This window comes from Lepisosteus platostomus, chromosome 8 (assembly GCF_059453375.1).
Source record: "Lepisosteus platostomus isolate fLepPlt1 chromosome 8, fLepPlt1.hap1, whole genome shotgun sequence".
Taxonomy (NCBI): domain Eukaryota; kingdom Metazoa; phylum Chordata; class Actinopteri; order Semionotiformes; family Lepisosteidae; genus Lepisosteus; species Lepisosteus platostomus.
In genome coordinates, this window is record NC_142618.1 from 25,481,415 (window position 1) to 25,503,838 (window position 22,424).

Below are 22,424 nucleotides of genomic sequence, written 5' to 3' on the forward strand. Positions count from 1 at the left end.
GGAACACTATTGTTTCATACACGACTAAGCAAAAGCTTGTATGAAGCCTGGTAGATAAACAAATGAACACCACTTATATCTTGAAGGTTCTCGGAAAATTTTCAAGCATGCAAGAGCCAGTGTTCTGTGTGCATTTCCAACGCATGGGAAGTCAGGCAGGACGGTGAACTCATTCAGATATTATAGCAAGTAAAAAATACAGTAAACGAAATCTCATTTGTAGTGAGCCACCAACATGTTGTGCAGCAAGAATAAAATGAAACATGCTTGATGTTCAATGTCCAGAATGAGACCACACTGCATTGAAAGCATCCCTTTCTTTCCTTCCATACCTGTGAATCTGGCCATTTTTGTGCAAGTACTCCAGCCCTTCCAACACCTCTTTTAAAATAGTGGCTATGCTGGGCTCATCCAGGACTCCAGTCTTGTGTTCGCCCCGGGAAATAATATGCTTTATGATGTCCAGAACTGATCCTAAAAAAAAACAAACAAGAAAAACAGCATTACAGTGACCCAACCACATCTGATTTGATTAATTTAATTGGTAACACTGACCTCAAGGGAAGGGGTTTAGCAATTAGATTAAAGATCTACTACCTAGATTCATTATTTGTAAAACATCTGTTAATTTAAACATTCACTAATCAGAAATAAAAGAGGCAAATGTTTGGCCTGGAAGATTAGAAATTAATAATCAAATTAGTAGAAAATAAGTTAAACTAATTAACAGTGATCAGATCAGTTACTTATTGAATACATTTATAGAAATTTACTTTTCATGGTAGGATTACAGATTTCACAGACCAGTGAGATCAGAAGATGAAAGGGGTGTAAGAAATGGTATAGAATTAAATCTCCATTAGGAAAGCATCCTACAGAAAGTCCCAGCATTTCTCTCAAACTAGAAAATAACAAAATACTGTATCTAATACAATTACAGCACAAGACATGTCATTTACATGAAAATGTCACTTGAGTAGTCAGAAGCGAAGACAGGCCTTTGGAGACTCATAATATAGATGGGGAATAAAAACCACTTGAAAACATCAAGTAGCAAACTATGCTCAAGTGTGATATTCTGCTGGCTTCAAATAGGTGTCAACTCAGGTGGCACGATGATTAGCACTGCTGTCTTGCAGGTCTGGGGCCCTGGGTTCAATTCCAGATCTTCCTCTGCGATTGCTTCCTCTGGGTGCTCTGGATTGCTCCCACAGTTCAAAGACATACTGGTAGGTTAATTGGCTTCTGGGAAAATCAACCCTGCTGTGAGGGTGTGCCTGAATCGACTAGCATCCCATCTATGTATCCTGCCTTGCACCCATTGCTGGCCAGGATAAGCTCCAGCTCCCCCGTGAGCCTGAATTAGTTGAAGCGGTTAGAAAAAACAGATGGATGAATGACAACCGTACGTAATAGAATAACAAGCATCGGGAAGGATATTAAATTACCAAAATAAAGGGGCAAACTAAGGTGATATAGATGCTGACATCATGTACCGCATAATGTATAATCAGAGTACTTTTTTTAACACTTCTGGATGCTGATGATGTTGCACAGCCCATTACCACTTTTAGAATACTCCAGTCATGCAGACACTGTGTAAAACTGTGATTTCTTGATAATTAAGCCAGCCTAAGCAACAATAAATATGCTATAGAGCATAATCAAATTGTAAACAGGCCAAAGAGAAATTAACGAACTCCATTTCAAATGCAATAGGCAGTGGAGCAGGGTTGTTCCTGTTACTGTAACCTGGCCTATAGAATCATTTGAGATGTTTCCTCTCCACTAGTTCAGGGTCACTGTAATGAAGGTGCTTTGAAATTACCACTAAAACAGGCATGCCATACTGGGCCCATGACAAATATCACTCTCAATTATGGACCACAGGACGCAAAAGGCACACTATGGCTAGTGGAAGGTGACAAGATGAACAGATCAAGAACATGTGCTCATAAATAACCTAATAATAACAGGAGAGAAACAGAGAACACCCTAGAGTCCTATGCGGTTCCTATTTATTTTGTGACAGACATATTGAGTAAAATGTAAAATTTAGTAAGACAGAACAAAAGATTATGCCATGGGTTTTTAGCTTATTCATCAGCTTGAAGACACAAAGAGGTTGGAATGTTATACAATAATACACTCTCACAATTGTGGGGATCATTAATAGGAACCTGAATTTAAAGATGAAAATGTCTAGTTTTGAAATCAGTGCTATTATCTATTTACATAAGTAGAGCCAACGTATTACTTTAAAATCAAAGTTACAATCATGGCCTATCCATCAATTGGTGCTAAATATCACATACTGGTCTTTTGTGGGCAAAACACACAATGCTGACTGCAGAAAACACTATATATAGCAGCAATTGCCTGCTTTGAGACATCTGGAGAAATAAAGCTGACAGGATAGACAGTTCCTGCACCATCATAGCTCCCTGGATTCAAAGGGATGATGGTAGGATGAGGAAAAAAAAAAACTCAGAACTTGGCTGACTGATGAAGGTCACACTGCATGCATCTTTATTTTGTACAGGAATAAGGAAAGACTAGAGACAGCAAGAATAACTGCTGGGCTACAGCACATCATCTCATCAAAAGATCCAGAGCAGGAATACAAATTATCCCATTCAGCAAAAACTATTTGTGTGTAAAAAAAAAGATTCACTTTTCCAAGAATACATTTAGGCCACATGATTTTAATGTCCAGACTAAAAAAAAAAACAACACTTAAGAGACTGTAAAACAACAAGAACGCACTTAAAGTAATAAACTTTTATTTTCAAAAGAAAATCATTCATTAACCTACTCTTATGTTGATAGTTTAAGACAGTTAAGACTCTCTTGGGTACCCATTTCCCATTTTAAAGAAAGCTAACAGAAAATTTTACTTTTTGTACTCGATTGAACTTCGTTTAATTTGTAAGACGCAATTCAACTATTTTTTGGAGTTGGATGTTTCTTGGATGATTCCAGCGAAAACACAGAGGAGACTGTATCCTGAGTTAAAAAGTAAATTAATATGCTAATGTGGCAAAAACTCTGACACTGGGCCTGTCACAAATTAGTTGAACATATTAGATAACTAAAATAAATTAAAGATAAGATAACTGTATTAGCCCTATACAATTTCTTGCATTAGGAATTCGTCTTTTCGCATACCCCAGCTTGCTCTCCATGAGACACACAGACACACAGATAGGGAGAGAGAAGCCTGGAGTCAGAGCACAGGGTCAGCCATTGTACAGCGCCCCTGAAATTGCAATGATATTTATGAGAATTCCTCCACAGAGGTTGCTTGTCTTTGCAGCTCTGGATGAATTGAATCTGCATATACTTTTACAGGGTGAATGTTTGCAAACAAAGGAAAGTATTGTGAGCACTAGAATGGGAAATCTTCCTCACTATCTCTTCCCACGTAAAGATCAAGTTAGGAACAGGTAATACATGATCTAAAAAATGACTTGGAGAAGTGATGAAACTACAATTCACACTGCATTGTCTTGTCTGAAAAAAAAAATCTTGCACGGACTGAAATATGTGCTTCCTAACCCATGTTATCCATTAAGGGTAACTGGGACCTGATTTGGGAAATACGAAATTCAGTTCAAGAGGAAGGTTCCTTACAGATCAGCTGTTCACATTAAAGTTGCCCCCTGTGACACTTGGACAATGAGGTCTTAACGGGCACATTAACCCCACTCAAGGACAGGTGGAAAACCTACTTCACTGGACTACAAGCATTTAAGGCCTTCAGTGGCATGATGAATAAGTCGCAACCATTTTGTGTAGGCTTATTTCATGACAGAGAGAAGTTGACAAATGTCCTTATCTTGGCAGGGCCATCAGCCAAGATGGTCCCAGTTCCTGTGAGATAAGAACTAGAATCAGAATGGCAAATGCTGCTTTGGCAAAGCTTAAAACTATCTGGCCAATGTAAAACATTTCTCAAGATAAAAATCAAACGTACAGAAGGCAATCGCCGTTATCATGGAAACATACCCCAGTGAAACTGGCAACTTACCAAGAAAGACAGATCAGAAACTAAATGCCATAATATTCTTCTAAAGCCATAAATAACCACCACATCTATTCCATTTCTTCTCAATCTCTTATAAACGGAATCCAGCTAAACCGCTTAGTATAAACAAGCCTAGACGTGTACAAACTGTTGGGAGCACAAAATCCACATGACTTGCATAAAACTATTAAGTCATGGCTGCTTCTGTAAGTAAACAAGTTCTAAGAGAGCACGGTTTCCAAAATAAAAACTTAGTCCATGGTCTTCTGAAGTGGTATTCAAACATCTACTGATTCATAAGCAATTTCCATATACTCTATTTCTGAGCATCCCTCTTTTCTTCATAGGCCATTCATTACAGTATTGAAGCCGATTAAAATATTTTTATTGTTTTACAATAGCTTCCTAAAATCTACATGAACTTATGAACTGCATTACATTGAGAACACTCATGAACTGAATTTTAGTAAATAGTAAACTTTTTAAGGCAGCACTTAAACATATTACCAATATTTGTAATATAGGTACCATAGAGTATAATTGCATAGCATGCTATAGCATATGTAATATATACTCCTATATATTGGCCTCCTAATAATCCCCATCTATGAATTGGCTTCATCACTCTGTTCTCCTCACTGATAGCAGCACTTTATGGCTGCTGCTGTATTATCGAGGTGGGGCTGCACATTGGTGGTGGTGGAGGGGAGTCCCCATTATCTGTAAATCACTTTGAGTGGAGTGTCCAGGAAAGTGCTATATACTGTAAGTGTAAGTAATTATTAATTATTATACCGCATATTATATACTATGCTGTATATAACATAGCTATATAAGTTAAATACTAAAGTTGTTGAAAACCTCATTTAAGTTTGTTACACTGCAACATAGTACAGTGTTTAAGACTATCCATATATGTGCACATAAGATTTTCCATCCATTCATTTTTTAAACCGCTTTATCCAGTATAGGATCACAGGGAAGCCTAACCCGGCAAGGAGCAGGCACAAGGCGGGAAACACCCTGAATGGGACACCAGTCCATCACAGGGCACGCACAGATGCAAACATACACACTCACATCAGGGCCAATTTTCCCAGAGGTCAATGAAGCATCCAGAGGAAACAAATAAGGGGAAAACGTACAACCTCCAGACAGATAGCACCCCAGGAACTGAACCCACGTTCCCAGCGTTGCAAAGCAGGCATGCTTACCACTTCACCACCAAGCCACACATAATATTTTGACAAATTTAGCTCATATCACATTCTATTTTCTTATGAGAGTCCAAGCAAGAAATTCGTCTTTTTTTTTTTTTGAGTAAATGAATAGTCAGGCCTTCATAAAAGCACAAACATCAAAGTCACACAAGTTCTGTTAATATAAGGGTGTGTAAGCATTTCTTTAGATACAGTAATTTGACAATTAATGGTAAGCAATGAGAAGAGTCTCTAAGTTTGCTTGTCAAAGTTTTAAAAAAGGCTTTTTTGCTCTTATTAAGCTAAAACAGGAATAAATAGACCAGAACAATGTTTGGTGGGGATAAAGGATGTTCTGGAGTAAGTGGTACTATTGCAATCCTCCAAGCTAAGCAGCACTAAAAGCTTGAAGTTCACAGGTTGACATTTCCAGTCCTTAGGAGAAAATCTATGGCATTACTTGGCCACACATAGTACAGTACAGTACCATCTCCAGTTAATTCTCCCATGCGTTTGGGGAGAGAATAAGTTTATTAAAAATATTCACTTTTCAATATGCCTGAAATGTTCAGATATGAGCTGGTGAGAGATCTAGAAAAATCTACAGCACAAGCAGTTTTAAACACTATTTACTTACCAAATACCAAATACAAAGGAAACTATGTATTGAATGGAAATCGGTGACTCACCTCCTAAGTAATCTCATAGGCATACAGTCACAAGTTTCCATGGCCTGTTTTACGTAACAAATTATCCCATTACACACCTCTTTTTGAAATGCAGTTTGGGAATAATGATTGACAAGCATTTTATCATTATCAATTTTACAAAGATATTCATATTTTTAATGGAAGCAGGATAACTGATTAAAAAATACAAATTTTGAAAGCATTATTGTTAATGAAAAACATTATCACTCATGGAAGTTGAGACATTTCATTTATATGTGGCTTTATTAGTTACCATCAGGTAAACTGCTGAAGTAGCCTAATGTCTTAGATTACCTACAGGATACAAAGTAAGGAAGAAGGCAAGAAAAACTATTAATGAAAACAAATCCTACTAAATCTAATAACAGAATTCAAAGAGAAAACACAATCTGATACAATGTAAAATGTTACCTAGCGTGGTGCCATGTTGCAATTGGCTGGGTTGGCACAATGCATGAGAGTACTTTATAGGCAGGATAATAGCAGTACACTTTCCACAGTAGTGACCCATCATGTTAAGTTAAGCAGTCTTGATGTATTTAAGGCAAATTTTCACACTGCTTTCTCAAATCTCCAGTATACCAATCCCAATTTTGACTATACCTCATGGCCAACACTTTCAGACAGCACTATGTAAAACATATACTATTGCTCCATTCCGATGGAAGCCTTAGGGAAGCTTCCTTAAACATGTAATATGATAGCACACACAAACAAAGCCGACACTAATCGATGTACATTGTGCTTTTGTAAATTTACTTCCCAGCCACAACAAAAATAAATTGATTACAGCAACTGCACCACAGACGTACACGCTAGTGTGCGTTAAAGTGATTTTAGATTATGTAGGACAGAAATCTCAAATTAACCACCCTTCCTTGTCCTTCACCTAGCGGTTGCCATGGAAAACCGTCACATTCTTACAAGGCCTCATGGTTTTCCAGGGTTTTGCTGCTCTTACTGTACTACCTTTTCGTGATCCATTTTAATCAGCTTATTATTCAATTCCCGCTTTTCTATATAAAGACAAGGCGCCGTTTTGATGACGCCTTGCCATTTTTCACAGCTCCCTGATTTTCACTAGCACTTCTGTCTCACTTTTCACATTTATTTTGTTAACTAGACAGTCTTTACTCACACATGTTGCAGTCTCAAGACCGCCCTGAAATCCATTTGGTGTTTTTTTTATTGGAGGCTCGCTATTTGGTTTCTATGTACCTAAGTCTCCCTTCTATTTTTCTCTTTTTTCATGACACTCATTATTCGGTTTCTCTGGACCCAAGCCTCCCTTTATTTTTTTGGACCCTTGGGCTATGCAGCCATTTTCAGTTTCAGCATGGCCCAGTACACCAAGCCAGCCCTTGCTTTGCGCAGCAGTCTCAGCGGCCTCAAGCCTCCCTTACTAAGCCTTCTGGCTCTTTTCCCAGGAAGCTCGCAACTCGGTTTCTCCCATACACGAGACTCCCTGCTTTCCCACTGGAGGATTCTGTTTGGCAGCAATCCCGGCTTTCAGCCCCGCTCTGCAAAGCGGCCACAGCTCTCAGAGTCACCTGGTGCGGCGGCCTCAGCTCCAAGCCGGCTCTCAGCATTGCTCGTCGCCCTAGCCTTTGCTCCTAGCCTGCTCTCTGCATCACCTGATGCAGTCATCTCTAATTCAAGCCAGCACTTCTTTCCATACTTATCTTTTTCACTGCATCAACCCTCACGTTTTCTGACCTTCATCCCTGACACTTCTGCGGGCTGCCCTTCCAAGCCCGTTTGGTTCCTTTGAGGGGTCTCGCTTTTCAGGTTCCTTCCATACACCCGAGACTCCCTTTTTCCCGCCAGGCTGTATTCAGCAACCTCTCTTTCTGCCAGGCATGTAGTTGGTCCGGCTTCTCCTGGACTTGCTGTTTTACCCATTACTGACTGGCCTGGGCTGATTAAGCCCCGCTGGCCAGTAATTCATCATCTCATTTCACTCTTCTTTCACTTTTCAGTCTCCGGTCTCCTGCACTTGGGTTCTGACAAATCACCACCCACACGGCTATATCCAGCCACAGCATTACACCACTCCAGCTATTCTTTAAACTTACTCCACAACCTACAATTGAATTTGGTATTTAGCAGAGTTTAGCACAGAACTATAGCTGAACATACCCTAACAGAGAAAGACTGCTTCCTAATCATGAAATGAAACTTTGAGAAAAATATCTTTATAACAAGATGGCAGCGTTGGGGTCCTGGGTTCAGTTCCAGCTCTGGGGTGCTACAGTACAGTATGTACTATAAGTGGACTTTCAATTCAATCTTTACTGTCCCCAAGAAAAAATTGTTTTACAGCACAATCAAACACAACACAATGACAAATAAACATCGTCAAAAAGGAAGAGAATACAGTAGTGTTACAGGAGAAAAGAAACAAGAGACAAGGTAGTTACTTTGAATTGTTTAAGAGTGTAATTGCAGTGGGAATGAAAGATCTCCCGAGTCTGTTGGTTTTACACCTGGGGGCACAGAGGCGTCTCACAGATGTGAGAAGTGTGAATTCACAATGGAGGGAGTGAGACACACACTCCATGATGCTTTTGGCTTAAAAGGATACTTAAGTTTATTTGATTATTCCTGATTATTTTGCCACTTATATTCACTAATTTACCCAGCCTATTACAATTACCGGTACTTACTGTATGTTGCCAAACCAACAAGTGAAGCAGAACTGTATTTTAACACACTTGCAATTAATTATTTTATAGAAAAGTATAAGAAAAGTTTTATCAAGCTGAGTTTCCTAAGAAAGGAGTCTCTGTTGGCCTTTTTTATAGTGTCACAACAATTGTCCCATTTTAGGTTTTTGTCAATGACTAGTCCCAAGTACTTATAATCATTGACAATTTCAAAAGGCTGACCATCAATTATAGTGGGTTGAGGGGGTGTGGTATTTTTCCTAAAAATCAATAACCAGTTCCTATGTTTTTTAAACATTTAACTTTAGGGAGAACTTGTTGCACCAGGTAATAAAAGCATTTAGAATGGGCTCATGATGGTATTCTGTGTCCTTTAATAAACTGACCAGGGCTGCGTCATCAGCAAACTTAATGAGATGTCCATCTGTTTGTATCTTCTCCTGGCATTTCCACCAGGTGCTCTGCCCCCCCACCACAATCCAAAAACCTGCTGATAGGTCAACTGGCTTCTGGAAAATTGACCTGGACTTGCACTGGCATGTTGTCCGGGGTATATTCTGATGTGTGCCCATTGCTTGCTAGGATAGGCTCCAGCTCCCTAGATGAAGCAATTAGAAAATGCATGGATCTTCATAATATAACTTTAATAGCCCTACCTTGGACTATAACCAGAGTTTCCAAAAAGCCAAGCTTCCAGCAGGTATTGATTTGGGCAGGTGAATACTTATGTGACCACCATATGTTATATTTGATTTTTCTTGACGTTTTTGCTGATATTAAACTTCAACCACTAAAATTTTCATTTTGAGCACTAAAATTTTTATTAAAAATAATTTCACATAATTGGTAAATTTAGGTTTAAAAAATGTAAATAACTTTTAAATGTTTTACTCATTCTACTATAAAGTGGCAATTGTATACATTGGTTGGACAAAATGACCAACAAAGTGAAACCACACAGGTGAACTACTGTGAGTATATTAAGAGGTTAGTTTAAGTGGATTCACAAATTAACTGCTACATAGTACTGTGGTACATAATATTACCACAAGGATTATGACAAAGCCATTTAATATTCTCTACCATGTATCCTATCCAGGCCAGAAATCAGGGTCTAACAATGAGGGCACACAAAAGGCTCGCACAGGCCACCTGCTCAGTGGCTCCACTATGTCGACAGAGCTATGCAAGATGGAGACCCCCAAGGGGGCTGTTTAGCATGTTCTCTGCAACTATCCACCAATCACAAGTCTCACTAAGACAGACCTGGAACAAGGAATGGCCTAAGAGATCAGCTGCAGTGGGCCGGGAACAGACAATTGGTGCTGACAATCCCCAGCCACATATATCCAAACTCTTCTTTTGGAGGGGGGAGTACAGACAGGGAGAGACCTCTGTGGAAGATGCCCAAACAAGGTAACCGAGCAGAAAGCTAAGAGGTGAAGGGCCAGCACAGTGAGACCAGCTTGGCAGATCAGACCATTGAAATAAAAAAAAAAAAAACATTTTTAGTTAGGAACATTTTCATTCATAACTACAGGGGCCATTTTAATTTGGTGTCTGGATTATTTTCATTTTTAATCTTTTTATAACAGTATTATAGGTACTTGCAAGTATTGTGTATTGTATATTTTATTTTTTACGCATGTTGCACAACAAAGATAATATGCACTTAATAGAATAATGCCAGCCTATATTTTCTAGAATAATGCAATTCCTTTGTGGTTTTACTTAATGATCAAGTCACTTCAGTTTCTATTAAGCTACAAATTGGAACCCAGTAGTAGTTCATTACCTATGTAGCCTTACAAACGGAGAGGATATAGAAAGAAGAAAAAGTTGTATTGTTGAAAAAACATGACTGATTAGAGATGAAGTATAAGCAGTAACTGAACTCAGAGGGCTGACACTTACCACCGCTGAGGAGTTTCATCACCAGCCACAACTCATCCTTCACCACAAATGAAGTGTAGTAAGAGACGATGTTTGGGTGATGACACTGACTCATTGCCTGGATTTCCTTCTGCAGATAGAGAGAGAGGATAAATCTTCAGTACAGACCAAAAGGTAGGCTAAGGTTGGGCGAGGGCCTGATTTACCCTCTGGATGGTAAGCCTTTCCTCTTTTGTATACTTTTGGCTGTTGTAGAACTTTCTACAGTTTAATGGCCCCATTTTGGCCATTGTTCCCAAAATATGATTTATCAAGCAGTTCTTAAAAATGACTTACTGTAAGATCAATCAGAAAAGGAGCTGTTATTTATTACTTATTACATATTTATGAAACTCAATTATGAATAAAGACCATAAGCACTGATAGCAGTGAAGGGGAAAAGAGCTGGAGAGCTAGAACTGTCTTCTCTTTAGATAATTAAGACGGGGAGGTGAATTCAGGACGCAAATACCACAGAGCAAACCATGTCCCCTTGTACTTAATCAAATCAATGTTAACAAAGAGAGCAGGAAAAATAACTTCAGTTAACTTAACTGGAAAATCCCTAAAGTGTTAGTTTATTTCACCAGCCTTTCAAACTCCTTTGTATTCTGTACAATATCCAGACGTATGTTAGAGCGATTTTTTTGTTGTTCTTCTGCTTGGTAGTGTAGCAAGGCAAGCCCATTATTTCAGCACAGACTGGTCCTTTTAGATAACTGAGGACCCACAGATCTGAAATTCCTCATTAGGCTTCAGTGAAGAGAGCTTCACAAATGAGCTTTACGGTGCTGAGCAATGCCAAGTGCAGCTCCCACTACACTTCAAGTACACTGAGGGGAGGCTCTGATGGCTTTAGATTTAATTGGTAAAGGACAATATTGCCACTAACACAATGTTTAGTTTTGAGCATGTTTGTTCTCAACATCAGAATGATGTATATCATCATGTACTTCACAAAACTATATAGAGTATTTCCAAAAATAGTATATAGAATAAAAGACAATACTCCAAGCACTTTTTAAGGATACCTAAGTCTTGCACACAGACCTGTAGTTCTGCAGGAATTATGCCTAATTGTTCCTTTTGCTCATTAGCATAATGGCATTTCTCAGTCAATACAGAAGAATTAGGCCCCAACAAGATTAATCCTGTTTGTCTTGCCCTGTTAAAATGTGCTGTTGACATACCAAGAGACACTGTATTTATCCATAGCTTGTAGGCTGTGTGAAACCTTTTCGATGTACTGTATAGCATAAGCAACAATGGTCATTTTAACCAAACAATATTAAAACATGGTAAGATGACACCTCTATGAGCATTGGTGTAACAACTGGACAATGATGTGGCTGAAAAAACAAAATGACAACACAAAGAATATGATAAAAATGTGAAACAAGTGTATGCTTTTATGCACCTCCCAATTCTTCACAAATGGGATCTGAGCATTGTACAAAACTAATATGCAGTCTAGGTTTGCTTCCAGTCATTGGTTTTATCACGGGATGGTCAGTGCCAGACAAAATCCGTTATTAAATGTATGGAACAGCAAAAATAATTTAAAAAACCAAGGATACATGAGCAAAGACTGCAAATTGTGCTATTTTGTAAATGTATCTATTCTTCTAGAACTTCTTCTTTACCACTGATGACTATTATTGAAGCACTAATTTATTAAATTTAGAAACATGAGAGTATAAAGACGATAGAAAATGCATTGAAGTAAAATATACAAAACAATAACTATAAAGCATATTATTTGGACTTTTTTAACTGTACCCCACAGGATATTTGTACTTATTAACATTTGGCGTTATAAGCAAGAATTATGAAAATGTATACTGTAAAAGCTGCAATCAAGACATTTTAGTGCAGATGGTATTAAGCAATCCTGAAACGAAAACAATAAGTATCACCATATATGCTGGGCAACCTCCTGGAACTGATCTGAGTCTGCTGTTTAGATATCTGAAGGAAAAAAAGCAAGCCTATGACGAATAAGGGATTGACTAGTAATTTTCAGAAACCCTAGGGCCACATAGTTCATGTGCTGTTTCATCTGCAAGCAATATAAAAACTATTTATGACAGACCAACTGCATTTCTGGTAACTCCTGATTTACAGGAACCTTTGGCATTTTGAGAAAACGTACAAAAACACAGGATCACGATAAACAGCGGAATCCAGGCAGCCTGAAAATGTATCTGATATGAAAGGCAAACCTATTGAGTTCACATATTTCCTTCTAAGAATCCAAATCTTACTTAGAGATGATAAATAATATACTGTGCCAGCAATTAGCTCATCATTATGCATCGCTAGGAATATGGGAGGCTTGAATAACCCTGACACAGATGATTGGTACCTTTTGAAAAAAAAATTAAATGAGCCATTCCAGTCTGAATCTGAATATTTTAAATCTTTGAACGGAAGATCAAATTCAAGTATTCAAAATCCTCAGAGACATTGAGAAAGTCAACCCATTGGATCTGCAGTACAATATAAACCGAATAACAAGGGAAAACTATGTGGCTGTGCATTTAAAATTGAAAACAGTAAGCAAAAAGGTTTACTGGATTCCGGAAAAATCTAAATAGCCACGTTGTTGATGTCTGATCCGAGGATCTAATCAAGCCAGGAAGCCTGACTTCTACCAGTGAATAGCCAGATGAGATCATTACAACAATGCAACCACGCTAGATAGTGCTGAATCATTTGTAACCTAACTTCTCCTAATTAAGATCCATATTGATGGTTAAGAAATTTCAAACACCACAACAGATACTGATACTATTTTCATAATGGCAATAGTCAATGATCTTGATAAGCTAATGTTTCAAATTTTCTTAAGCATTATAATGAATTTACATGGGGGGGGGTTCTCTGACATTTAATGCCATTTGTACAGCACAATTGTCCTTTCACTTCTCTTTTAAAATGGACAAGTCGTAGGAAAGTGTTTAACAAAGATAAGGGTTCAGGGCTAACATGCACACATGATCAAGATCACAAACAGGATGGACCTTAAACACTGCAGAATAACTTAAACTACTAGTTACTTAATTTACATTAGGCATATTTCTTTTTAAAAAATGGGAGGTTTTCAGTTTCTTAAGAGGTAAATTTCAATATACAGGACATGTCCTGCAATTGCACAATGCAACCACTTGATTAGTAACAGGATAACATAAAAAACTCCTAAAAAGAAAATCTGTCGCTTTGATCATAAACTTGCTAGCAGAGATGTTTGGCCTGTAGCTACTGACTGGGTGGAGGCCACAAAACAAATGAGAACAATAATTCCAGAGCTTCATCAGCATTGCAGCATACTCTTCACTGCTGAATCAAAACATTTCACAAATATTAGAAAGGAGCCTTTGTGAAAGATTATGTTTTAAGCACACACTGATGTTGCCAAGAGAGAACACTGGTCCAAATTCTAAGCATTAATGCCAAGAAAATAAATAATAAAAGCAGAAATGTGTATATTTTAATTAAAAAAAACCCAGGACAACAACAGCAATCCCACGTAGCAATTTGTTTCTGTAGATGAAGGAAGATTGTGTTGTAAGATTAAATTTTATGAAGCCTAAACACTAATACAACCACAAACGCATTAAAGCAATCAATGCACAGTGCAGTACTATTCAGATCATGTTAATTGCTACACAATTAAAAATATAACCCCTTACCTTTTTTAAACAAGCACGATTTCACATTTGCGCATTCCAGACCTCCTGTAACCTTTCCAGTCTCCTGGAGACTATAGAAAGGCAGAGACATTTATCTGCCTTCACAAGTATTAAGTATTCCTCGTTTATCACAAGCTACATTAATAAGAATCCTACCACTTATTCATATTGAGCATTTACTTCCTTCCAATATTCAACCACAGAGAATAGTTTTTTTTATATTTCATTTTGGTATTATTTTTATATTGACTTAAAATTTTGGTGGTAACTGAACCATTGTTTCTAAAAATACCCCCCATTGACACATTAAACTTCAGTGACTAATACACAGCCAATATACAATACATGCAGTACACATACTGTATATCCAGTACAACAGGGTGCAATTCATTCTCATATGGCTTTTATCTTGACACTACATTAAGAACTCCAAAAGGCAAATATGCTGCACTGCCCAGCTCACCCCCAAAATTTTAATTCTAGGTCACATTTCTCTTGTTAATTAAAGCACCATTCTCCCCTCGAATTTCTCCGGATTCCTGGGAATCCTTTAACAGAGCATCTTTGTACAGACAAAGAAAGGTCTGTTAAAGTAAAGAAATGTTCCTTATTGGCTTTTACTTGGCTTTGGGGTCTCCAAATATTCCACTAGAAACTGTTGCGAACATCAAAACATCTCCCACTCTGATTCCATTAGTGAGTTCCTGGCACGTTCTATACAGCCTAGTTACATCAGAAACATAGGATATTTTACATGCAAGAACATAATTCTACAAAATCTTTGTCTTTCAAAGCAAATAAAAAGGACTTCCATGGTGATTAAAAACCAATCATTATTAATGCAGGCAATCTTTCGAGGCATATTGTGAGATAAATTAACACTGTTTTGCTGCATTTTTGTAGCACAGTATAATCCTGTGAATTCTCTTGCTAAAGCATGAATTAATCTTGTTCATGCTTTTACTTTTATATGTGGCTGTCTAACAACAGGCATGAAAGGCACCTTTACATATCTGACAAACAGAAGCTTTAAATGTGAATTATTCCACTAATATCGCTAAAGACACCTGTCAGCAACACAAACAGGAAACTGAGTTACTAAAATAATAACTTATTTATAAAGCACCTTTCCAAAACCCAGGGACGCTGTATATCGTGAATAAAGAAAAAGAGTAAATTCCAATTTCATATTTTCTAATTCCAAAAGAGTAAACGAAGAAAAAAAACAAGAGCACACAGGTTTTTACAGATTGACTGTAGGCAAACAGATGTAGATCTTGGCAAAAAGGTCAGTTTTAAGTTTAAATTTTTAGAGAGTTGAAGTTGTTTCTCAAAGTCTGAGGAAGGTCATTCCCCAACACTGGAGCGATGACAGAAAAGGCACAGTTACCAGAATCTGTGATTTAGTCCTGGGTACAGTGAGTAGAGGACTAGCCTCAACTGAACAGAGCCTATTGGGGGAGTGTAAACATGAAGGAGTTAGGAGATGAATGATGGAGCCTGATTTAGAGCCTTGAAAGTCAGTAACAAGATCAATATGTGACTTTATAGTCAACCAATGTAGAGACTTAAGTGTAGGAGTGATATGCTGCCAGAGTCTGGTGTGAGCAGTTTAGCTGCAGAGATCTGAACATGTTTGAACTTGAGAAGAGAGTTAGGGAGCCCATAGAGTAAAGAGTTGGAGAATTCAAGCCTTGATGGTATGAATGCATGAATCAGACACCTGGCATCAGACATTAACAGAAATTGCCTAATGCAGGCAATATTTCTAAGGTGAAAGAAAGACATCTTAATCAAATTATGTGGCTTGAAAGAAATGAGAGGAACAAGAGTGACTCCCAGCTTCCTAACTATGGCTGATGTGTGAATGGGGAAGCCATTATGACCATGTTTGCATATAAATTTGCAAAACCACAACAATTTACAGTTGAAAAATGCAAGCGATGTCAAAATTATAACAAATCAGAGCTGTCTGATTAGACCCAACATACTGTAAATATAGAAACTCCAGCCATTTTATTTCAGATCTTGTACTGGAATACTTACAGTAGGTTGGTCTAAACTAATACTCATTACTTCTCATCCTGGGAGATCACAGTGTCTTCTCGTTTGCTTTTTTCCTTCATGCGAGCTAAACTGTCTTCATTGCTCTTAATTATCACAGATTTTAAGTTTGAAGAGTTCCCTGCAATATCTGTAGGGCTGTTGCTCCCTAGAACCAGGAGTAACGAACACTGTTCTAAACTGAGAGGCATTCTTTTCTCTAAAGCTGCTTTTTCCAGTTTTGCTCCAGAGATAAATGACAGCTTGTCACAGGCTAAGCCACCGTTTTTGTTACTTAGTCCCCTGCATATACAGTGTAGATATAAACCCTTAGAACCATGACTACTTCAAAATTACCAGACTAAAAAGATGATTAAAAAGGCACAATTTTAATACAGGCTCGATTGGAGAACAAGGAATACTGGCCAAAACTGTACACTATTTTTTTCTTTTGATCCTTCAGTTTCAGTGAACACAGGACACTTTTTGGAAGGACACATTATATGTCTAAACGCCGATGTATCGTAGCAGCAGAAATTATTCTAAACAGCTGTGAAACAGTAGTTCAAACCGTACTACTGAAGTACTGCTCACTACCAAGAACGGAGCGGTCATAGTAAATTTAAAGACATTGAAGCAAGATGTTCTTGCAACTGATGGCATTCAAGATATTAAACCCTCTAAGAAAAGAGAATCTATGAAGAAACCATCAGTATCATACAGTACTAGATTTAAAAACATTCTAAAGGAACAAAAATGTTACAGAGGGTAACAATGAAAAACAAGATTTTTAAATAATACATTCAGAGCAAGCATTAGTCTTTTTTTTGTTTTACAGTGAAGCACTGAAGCCTCCTTAGATGTGGCTTTTGTGTGCGACAACTGGTATTCCATTTTGCAGACAGATTTTTTAGGGGAGCAGATGGGGTAAAATAACTACTACAGTATCTCCAAAAAGAGCAACATCAGAGCTGTATGTTGACCATTCAGAACCCTTACAAGGGAACCCCATTAATATTCCATCGGTATTGTTTTATTAAGAGAAAATTAAATGAACTGATAAAGAAAAGAGAATTTAAAAAATCTTATGTACTACTGCACATCTAGTAATAACATTAAAAGGAAACACACACAATCTTGTGCAGACACAGTAGATTTACCTTTCAGAAATAGCAACAACTACAAAGCAGCTGCTAAGTAGACACATTTTAGCTCAGAACTGGGTCCTCCCTAGCTGGTTACAATGCTGCTGTTTGCAGTGCAATGTGAAAAACTAACACATCACACCTGCGAAAGTGCACTCATACAAACATACAGTATACACAACACTAAGTATACAATGAGAAGATGAATTTGGGCAATCACTGAAATCAGCTAAGTGATAGTGCCAAAAAAAATTAAATCTAATAGTTTTGTTTAAAATGGCTATCATAAGTTGCTAGAATTCTGTGAATGGGACATAAGACGCTTACTGCAATCTTGTTATTGCAGTTACCAAAGATTTAAGAACAGTTATACATTCCTTTCGGCTTAGGAATCATTAAAACATGTTTTTTGGTGTGGACATTTCTTCCTTTCTTCTAACAAAGTATTTATTTTTCTCTTAAAAAGATCCATTGTAATGTTGCCGTAGCACTATGTGTAAATTATAAACTATTAAATCTTTACAGGGTGCTAAAAATAATTTTAAATATAATATTTTATATTTATTTTTAAAAATATTTTTATATTTTAAATATCATGGCCAATAAGTATCTTAGGGTAGTTAAGTAAATTCAAACTGCGCTCATCAGCCTCATCACACAAATTACAAGGCAACAGGATATAAAAAGGTAGATATACAGTAGCCGTTCTGTGTATTTGTGCCCCATTACCATAGTACCAGAGCTCTCTTTTATTACAAAATCTCAACCTCACTCTTTCCTACATGATACTTTCAAATCATTATGGAAAACAAAGAATAATTGTTTTTCAGTGTTACTAAGATTGAAAGTACGGAGTGAAAGGGCAAATACAGGAAAACATTTTTAAATGTTCCTTAGGTTCACCTAAGCTACAAACACGACAATGGGTAACATACTGTACAAACACAGTGACGCTCTAAATTTGCTTACCATTGGTTCTACTCTTCTCTTAACTTGGCATTTCTGAAATGTGGCCTCAACTAGTATTTGTGTGCACAGCAGACTCCAACTCCCCCCACTCTCATGCACTAAGAATTTTAAGTTGTGTTAAAAATGCTGTACAAAAATTCCTGCATGTTCCCCTTGATTTTTGAACAGGACAAGCAGCAGCCCGTATAATTTTAGAAAGCATGCCTAATCTAGAGGACATTATCTTATTTTAGCGTATAGCTTTTCTTGTTTCTACTGGCAGCACACTTGTTCTGTGAGCTGCCCGTGGTCACAACCAGTTATAATGGCAGTGTTTCCACTAGCAAGTGCCGGTGTCTACACTCTGAAGCCGCCTACAAAACTTTGTTTTATCTACAATTCTGTCTTATTCTGTCTGTGAGGCAGCACTGCGACCCCGAGTCAAAGTTTGACCTGTGCTGCTATCTGCATGGGGTTTGCATGTTCACCCCATATTCATTTGGGTTTCCTCCCACAGCCCAATGACATACTAGTAGGTTAAATGGCCTCTGGGAAAACTGGCCATGGTGTGAATATTTATCTCCATCTCTACTCTGCGATGACTAGTGTCATGTACAGGGTGCATCCTGCCTTGCTGCCTGTTTCCGAGACAAGCTCCAGCTCGCCTGCTTGGATGAAGCACTTAGGAAATGGATGAATGTTTACAGAAACTATATATATACACGCACACAATACACTTAGACCTCTTAAGTGACTCATCCAGAATGAGTACTATAGCCTGGAAGTCACACGGGTTTGAGTGCCACAGGCTCAGTGGCACTAACATAACTGTAGCCACATCACCCTGTAACTCACATCTGGCAGCTCACTGAAGCAGGTGTGAACTTGATCACTACCTGGATGGGAGACCTCCTGTGAAAGATAAGGTTGCTGCTGGAAGAAGTGCTAGTGGGACCACTAGGGGGCGCTCACCCTACTGCCTGAGTGGGTCCTAATGCCCCAGTATAGTAACAGGGACACTATACTGTAAAAAGTTATATGATAAGACAAAAAAAACAAGTTCCTGACTGTGTGATTATTAAAAATCCCAGGGCGTTTCTCGAAAAGAGTAGCGGTGTTACCCCGGCATCCTGGCCAAATTTCCATTGGCCTTTACCGATCATGGCCTCCTCATAATCCCCCTCTATGATCTGGCTTCATCACGTTCTCCTTCCCACTGATAGCTGATGCGTGATAAGCGCTCTGGCGCACTATGGCTTCCATCACATCATCCAGGTGGGGCTGCAAATTGGTGGTGGAGGAGGGGAGTCCCCATTACCTGTAAAACGCAGAGTGGTGTGTCCAGAAAAGTGTTATATAAGTGTAAGCAATTATTGTTATAACTCCTGAGGCCCTGGTCCTGATGAGGATATGTGGGAGCCTGAATGACTGAATGGTGTGTCCAGGAAGAGTGATGCCCACATACAGTACATCCGTCCTGCGATTAATTCCGTTCAATCTAAAAAATGTCCTCCCGAAAGAAACGTACACTTACTGGTGATTCTAACTACAAAATTGTTTCCTACAATTATAAAAGAAATATTGAATAATATTTCACTTGTAAAGGTGTAAATGGTTTGTGTGAATTTAGGTTTCTCAGGTGAAACAACTGTCGGCAGATCACAAATTTAGAACTACAGCTACTGTATGTAGTTCACTACCTGCTATAGCCGATTAAATTCAGCAGTACCATGAAATACAGATTATGGCAGAAATTGCTGCATTCAGTTTTGCACTAAACCATATTTCATTCATCAGTGCTAAATCAGCATTTCATTGCAGCATGCTGACGTTTTAAAGCTTTAAGAGTCAAGAGTGGTCGGAGAAAGTGAATGCAGTAAGTTACTGTATCAGAACAGAAGTGAGCACAGACCCTCTGGTGATTACGCCACTTATCAGTCAGCAATTAAGGGATGCTTTTATACAGTACCTCCTGTGCTTTATCAGCATTCTGCAGACAGAATTCCTTGATTCATGAGATTGGTAATGATGAAGCAAGCCTACCACTTCTTCAATAGACTGCTCTCTCCCGATCACGACACGAAAAAATGAAAGCCTAGCTGTGATAGACATTCCTCCTACAAGTGCGGTGATGTACTCTTGATGTCTTCTTGCCCCAGCAAAGAACAAGCAGGGCCTATTAATAATTGAAGAATTCAATTACTTCCAGTCTGTTAAGTCTGCCATCTTGGCGAAGCTCGTGCTGTACCAGAGAAATTGGACCAGAAAAAGCATTCACAACAATGTCTGGGTTAAATATCCATGGTGTCACATTCAGAATTTTGTGTATCAATAATGGCAGAAGAGGTGGGTCACTCAGCCTCCATTATTGAAAGACAATAGAGTTACATGGATGCTGCACTGCAAGCATTCACTTTTTTGTTGTTTTCCCCCCTTTCTCCAGTTTCACAGCAACTATACAAACAGCACCCTATATTGCATTGTAAAAATTAATGTATTAGTTCCATTCTAACCTTGCCAGGACTGCCAATGATCTACAGCCTGTCCTTGACCCTTCTCCTCAGGCATTCACATGAGTTAAATTGAAACGTGGGCTACATGACACTGTGAAGCAAATAACTTGCAAAAGTAGCTAAGCTGTCAAAATCCTGCAAAAAAAAGGAAAACCAAACAGCAAATTTCTACACTAAAGTTCCTCGCTCATCCAAACGCAGAGCTCTTGATGGACTGAGACATATAAAACGTATTCAAAATAAAATGTGTTGTTTTTCAACCTCAAAACAGTTGATAAAAAATGCTGAAAAAGACCAGCTTAAACCTTTACTACATATCTTTATAAAAACCCAAAATCATTATCTCTAATTGTGGAATCAAATGAGAGAGGGGATGGCGTGCTTTTAATGCCATCTGAATAAAGACAAAGAAGAGCAGATGTCAGTCAAATTACATCTATCCAACTGAAAATGTCAACATCATGAAACTAACCCAATGATTTCTAAATTGACAAATTATCCACTCTACAATTTTTAAAAAACAGATAACAGATATTATTAATAACCATAATAACAACCAACCAACAAAAACAACCATATAAACATAATGGTGGTGCTGGACCTTCCAGTTTTATTTATTTATTTTTTAATCGCGTAACATAAACATATTACCGTATGCAAACTGTACTGTATACAATATGTATATGTATATTTAATGTCTTAACTGTGCCCGTTTAAGTATTGAATATTCATATCTAATTTTACCACTGAAGGGAAATCTTAACATAAACATACAGTATATGGCTGGTCTCGGTACTTTAAAGAAAAAAATACACACCGGTATTCCATTTCTCCCTAAACATTGTAAGCTTCTGTAGTGATTCATAGCCGTTTAGGGACGCCAAATATGTAATCATAGTGGCTCTCTGAAGGCACCAGTTCTGTAGGGTTTGGGCATTTACTGAGACAATTATTAATTGTAGCAGTAAATCACAAAGTTGATTCTTTTGGTGGCTTTAGAATCCAACCATGCGATATAACTCAAACAACGCACACCCACAGGTACTAATACACGAGGATACATTTATTAATACATAGAATATGCATATAAACCTAACAGATCTTATCGAGAGGGTTATCAGAATACAAAAGATATATATTCAATCAGTTACAAAGAGTTATACATATCAAGAGGACATACGTTCAGTATATCATTCATTAAGACCGTTTCGTAAAGTGAACTTGGTTACAACTTCTACATTAGATACTCAAACAAGTACATAACTCTTACGAATTAAATTGATATCAACTGGTTGGGATAACAATTGAATTCTCGAGCTGTAATGCATTGAAGTTGAATACTCATCCAATCTTTGGGGATTCAGATCTCCTGCGGGCACAAAGAAACAGTTGCAGGCTGTTGCTGTCCAATCCGCGCTCTCTGGCTTGGTGCCAGGCTGTGCTGTGCGGCTTGCGACGGTGCGCTGCTGATGCTCACTGTTGGCTTTAACTAGCAAAGTTTGTGCACAGGAGAAAAGATGACTGTGGGTCCCAGCAAGTCAGGAAGAGG

General features: G+C 38.1%; 1 protein-coding gene across 2 annotated transcripts in view; it reads right to left on the reverse strand.

Moving 5' to 3' along the window:
* oxsr1b (oxidative stress responsive kinase 1b) overlaps positions 1-22,424 on the reverse strand; it is a 141,330-nt gene that overhangs the window by 67,470 nt on the left and 51,436 nt on the right. For both annotated transcript variants that reach the window (XM_088642973.1, XM_088642974.1), the window contains exons 3-4: positions 10,517-10,625; positions 333-474 (exon numbers count right to left, since the gene is read on the reverse strand). In XM_088642973.1, the coding sequence (XP_088499099.1) occupies positions 333-474; positions 10,517-10,625 (251 nt within the window). The remainder of the gene's footprint in view (positions 1-332; positions 475-10,516; positions 10,626-22,424) is intronic.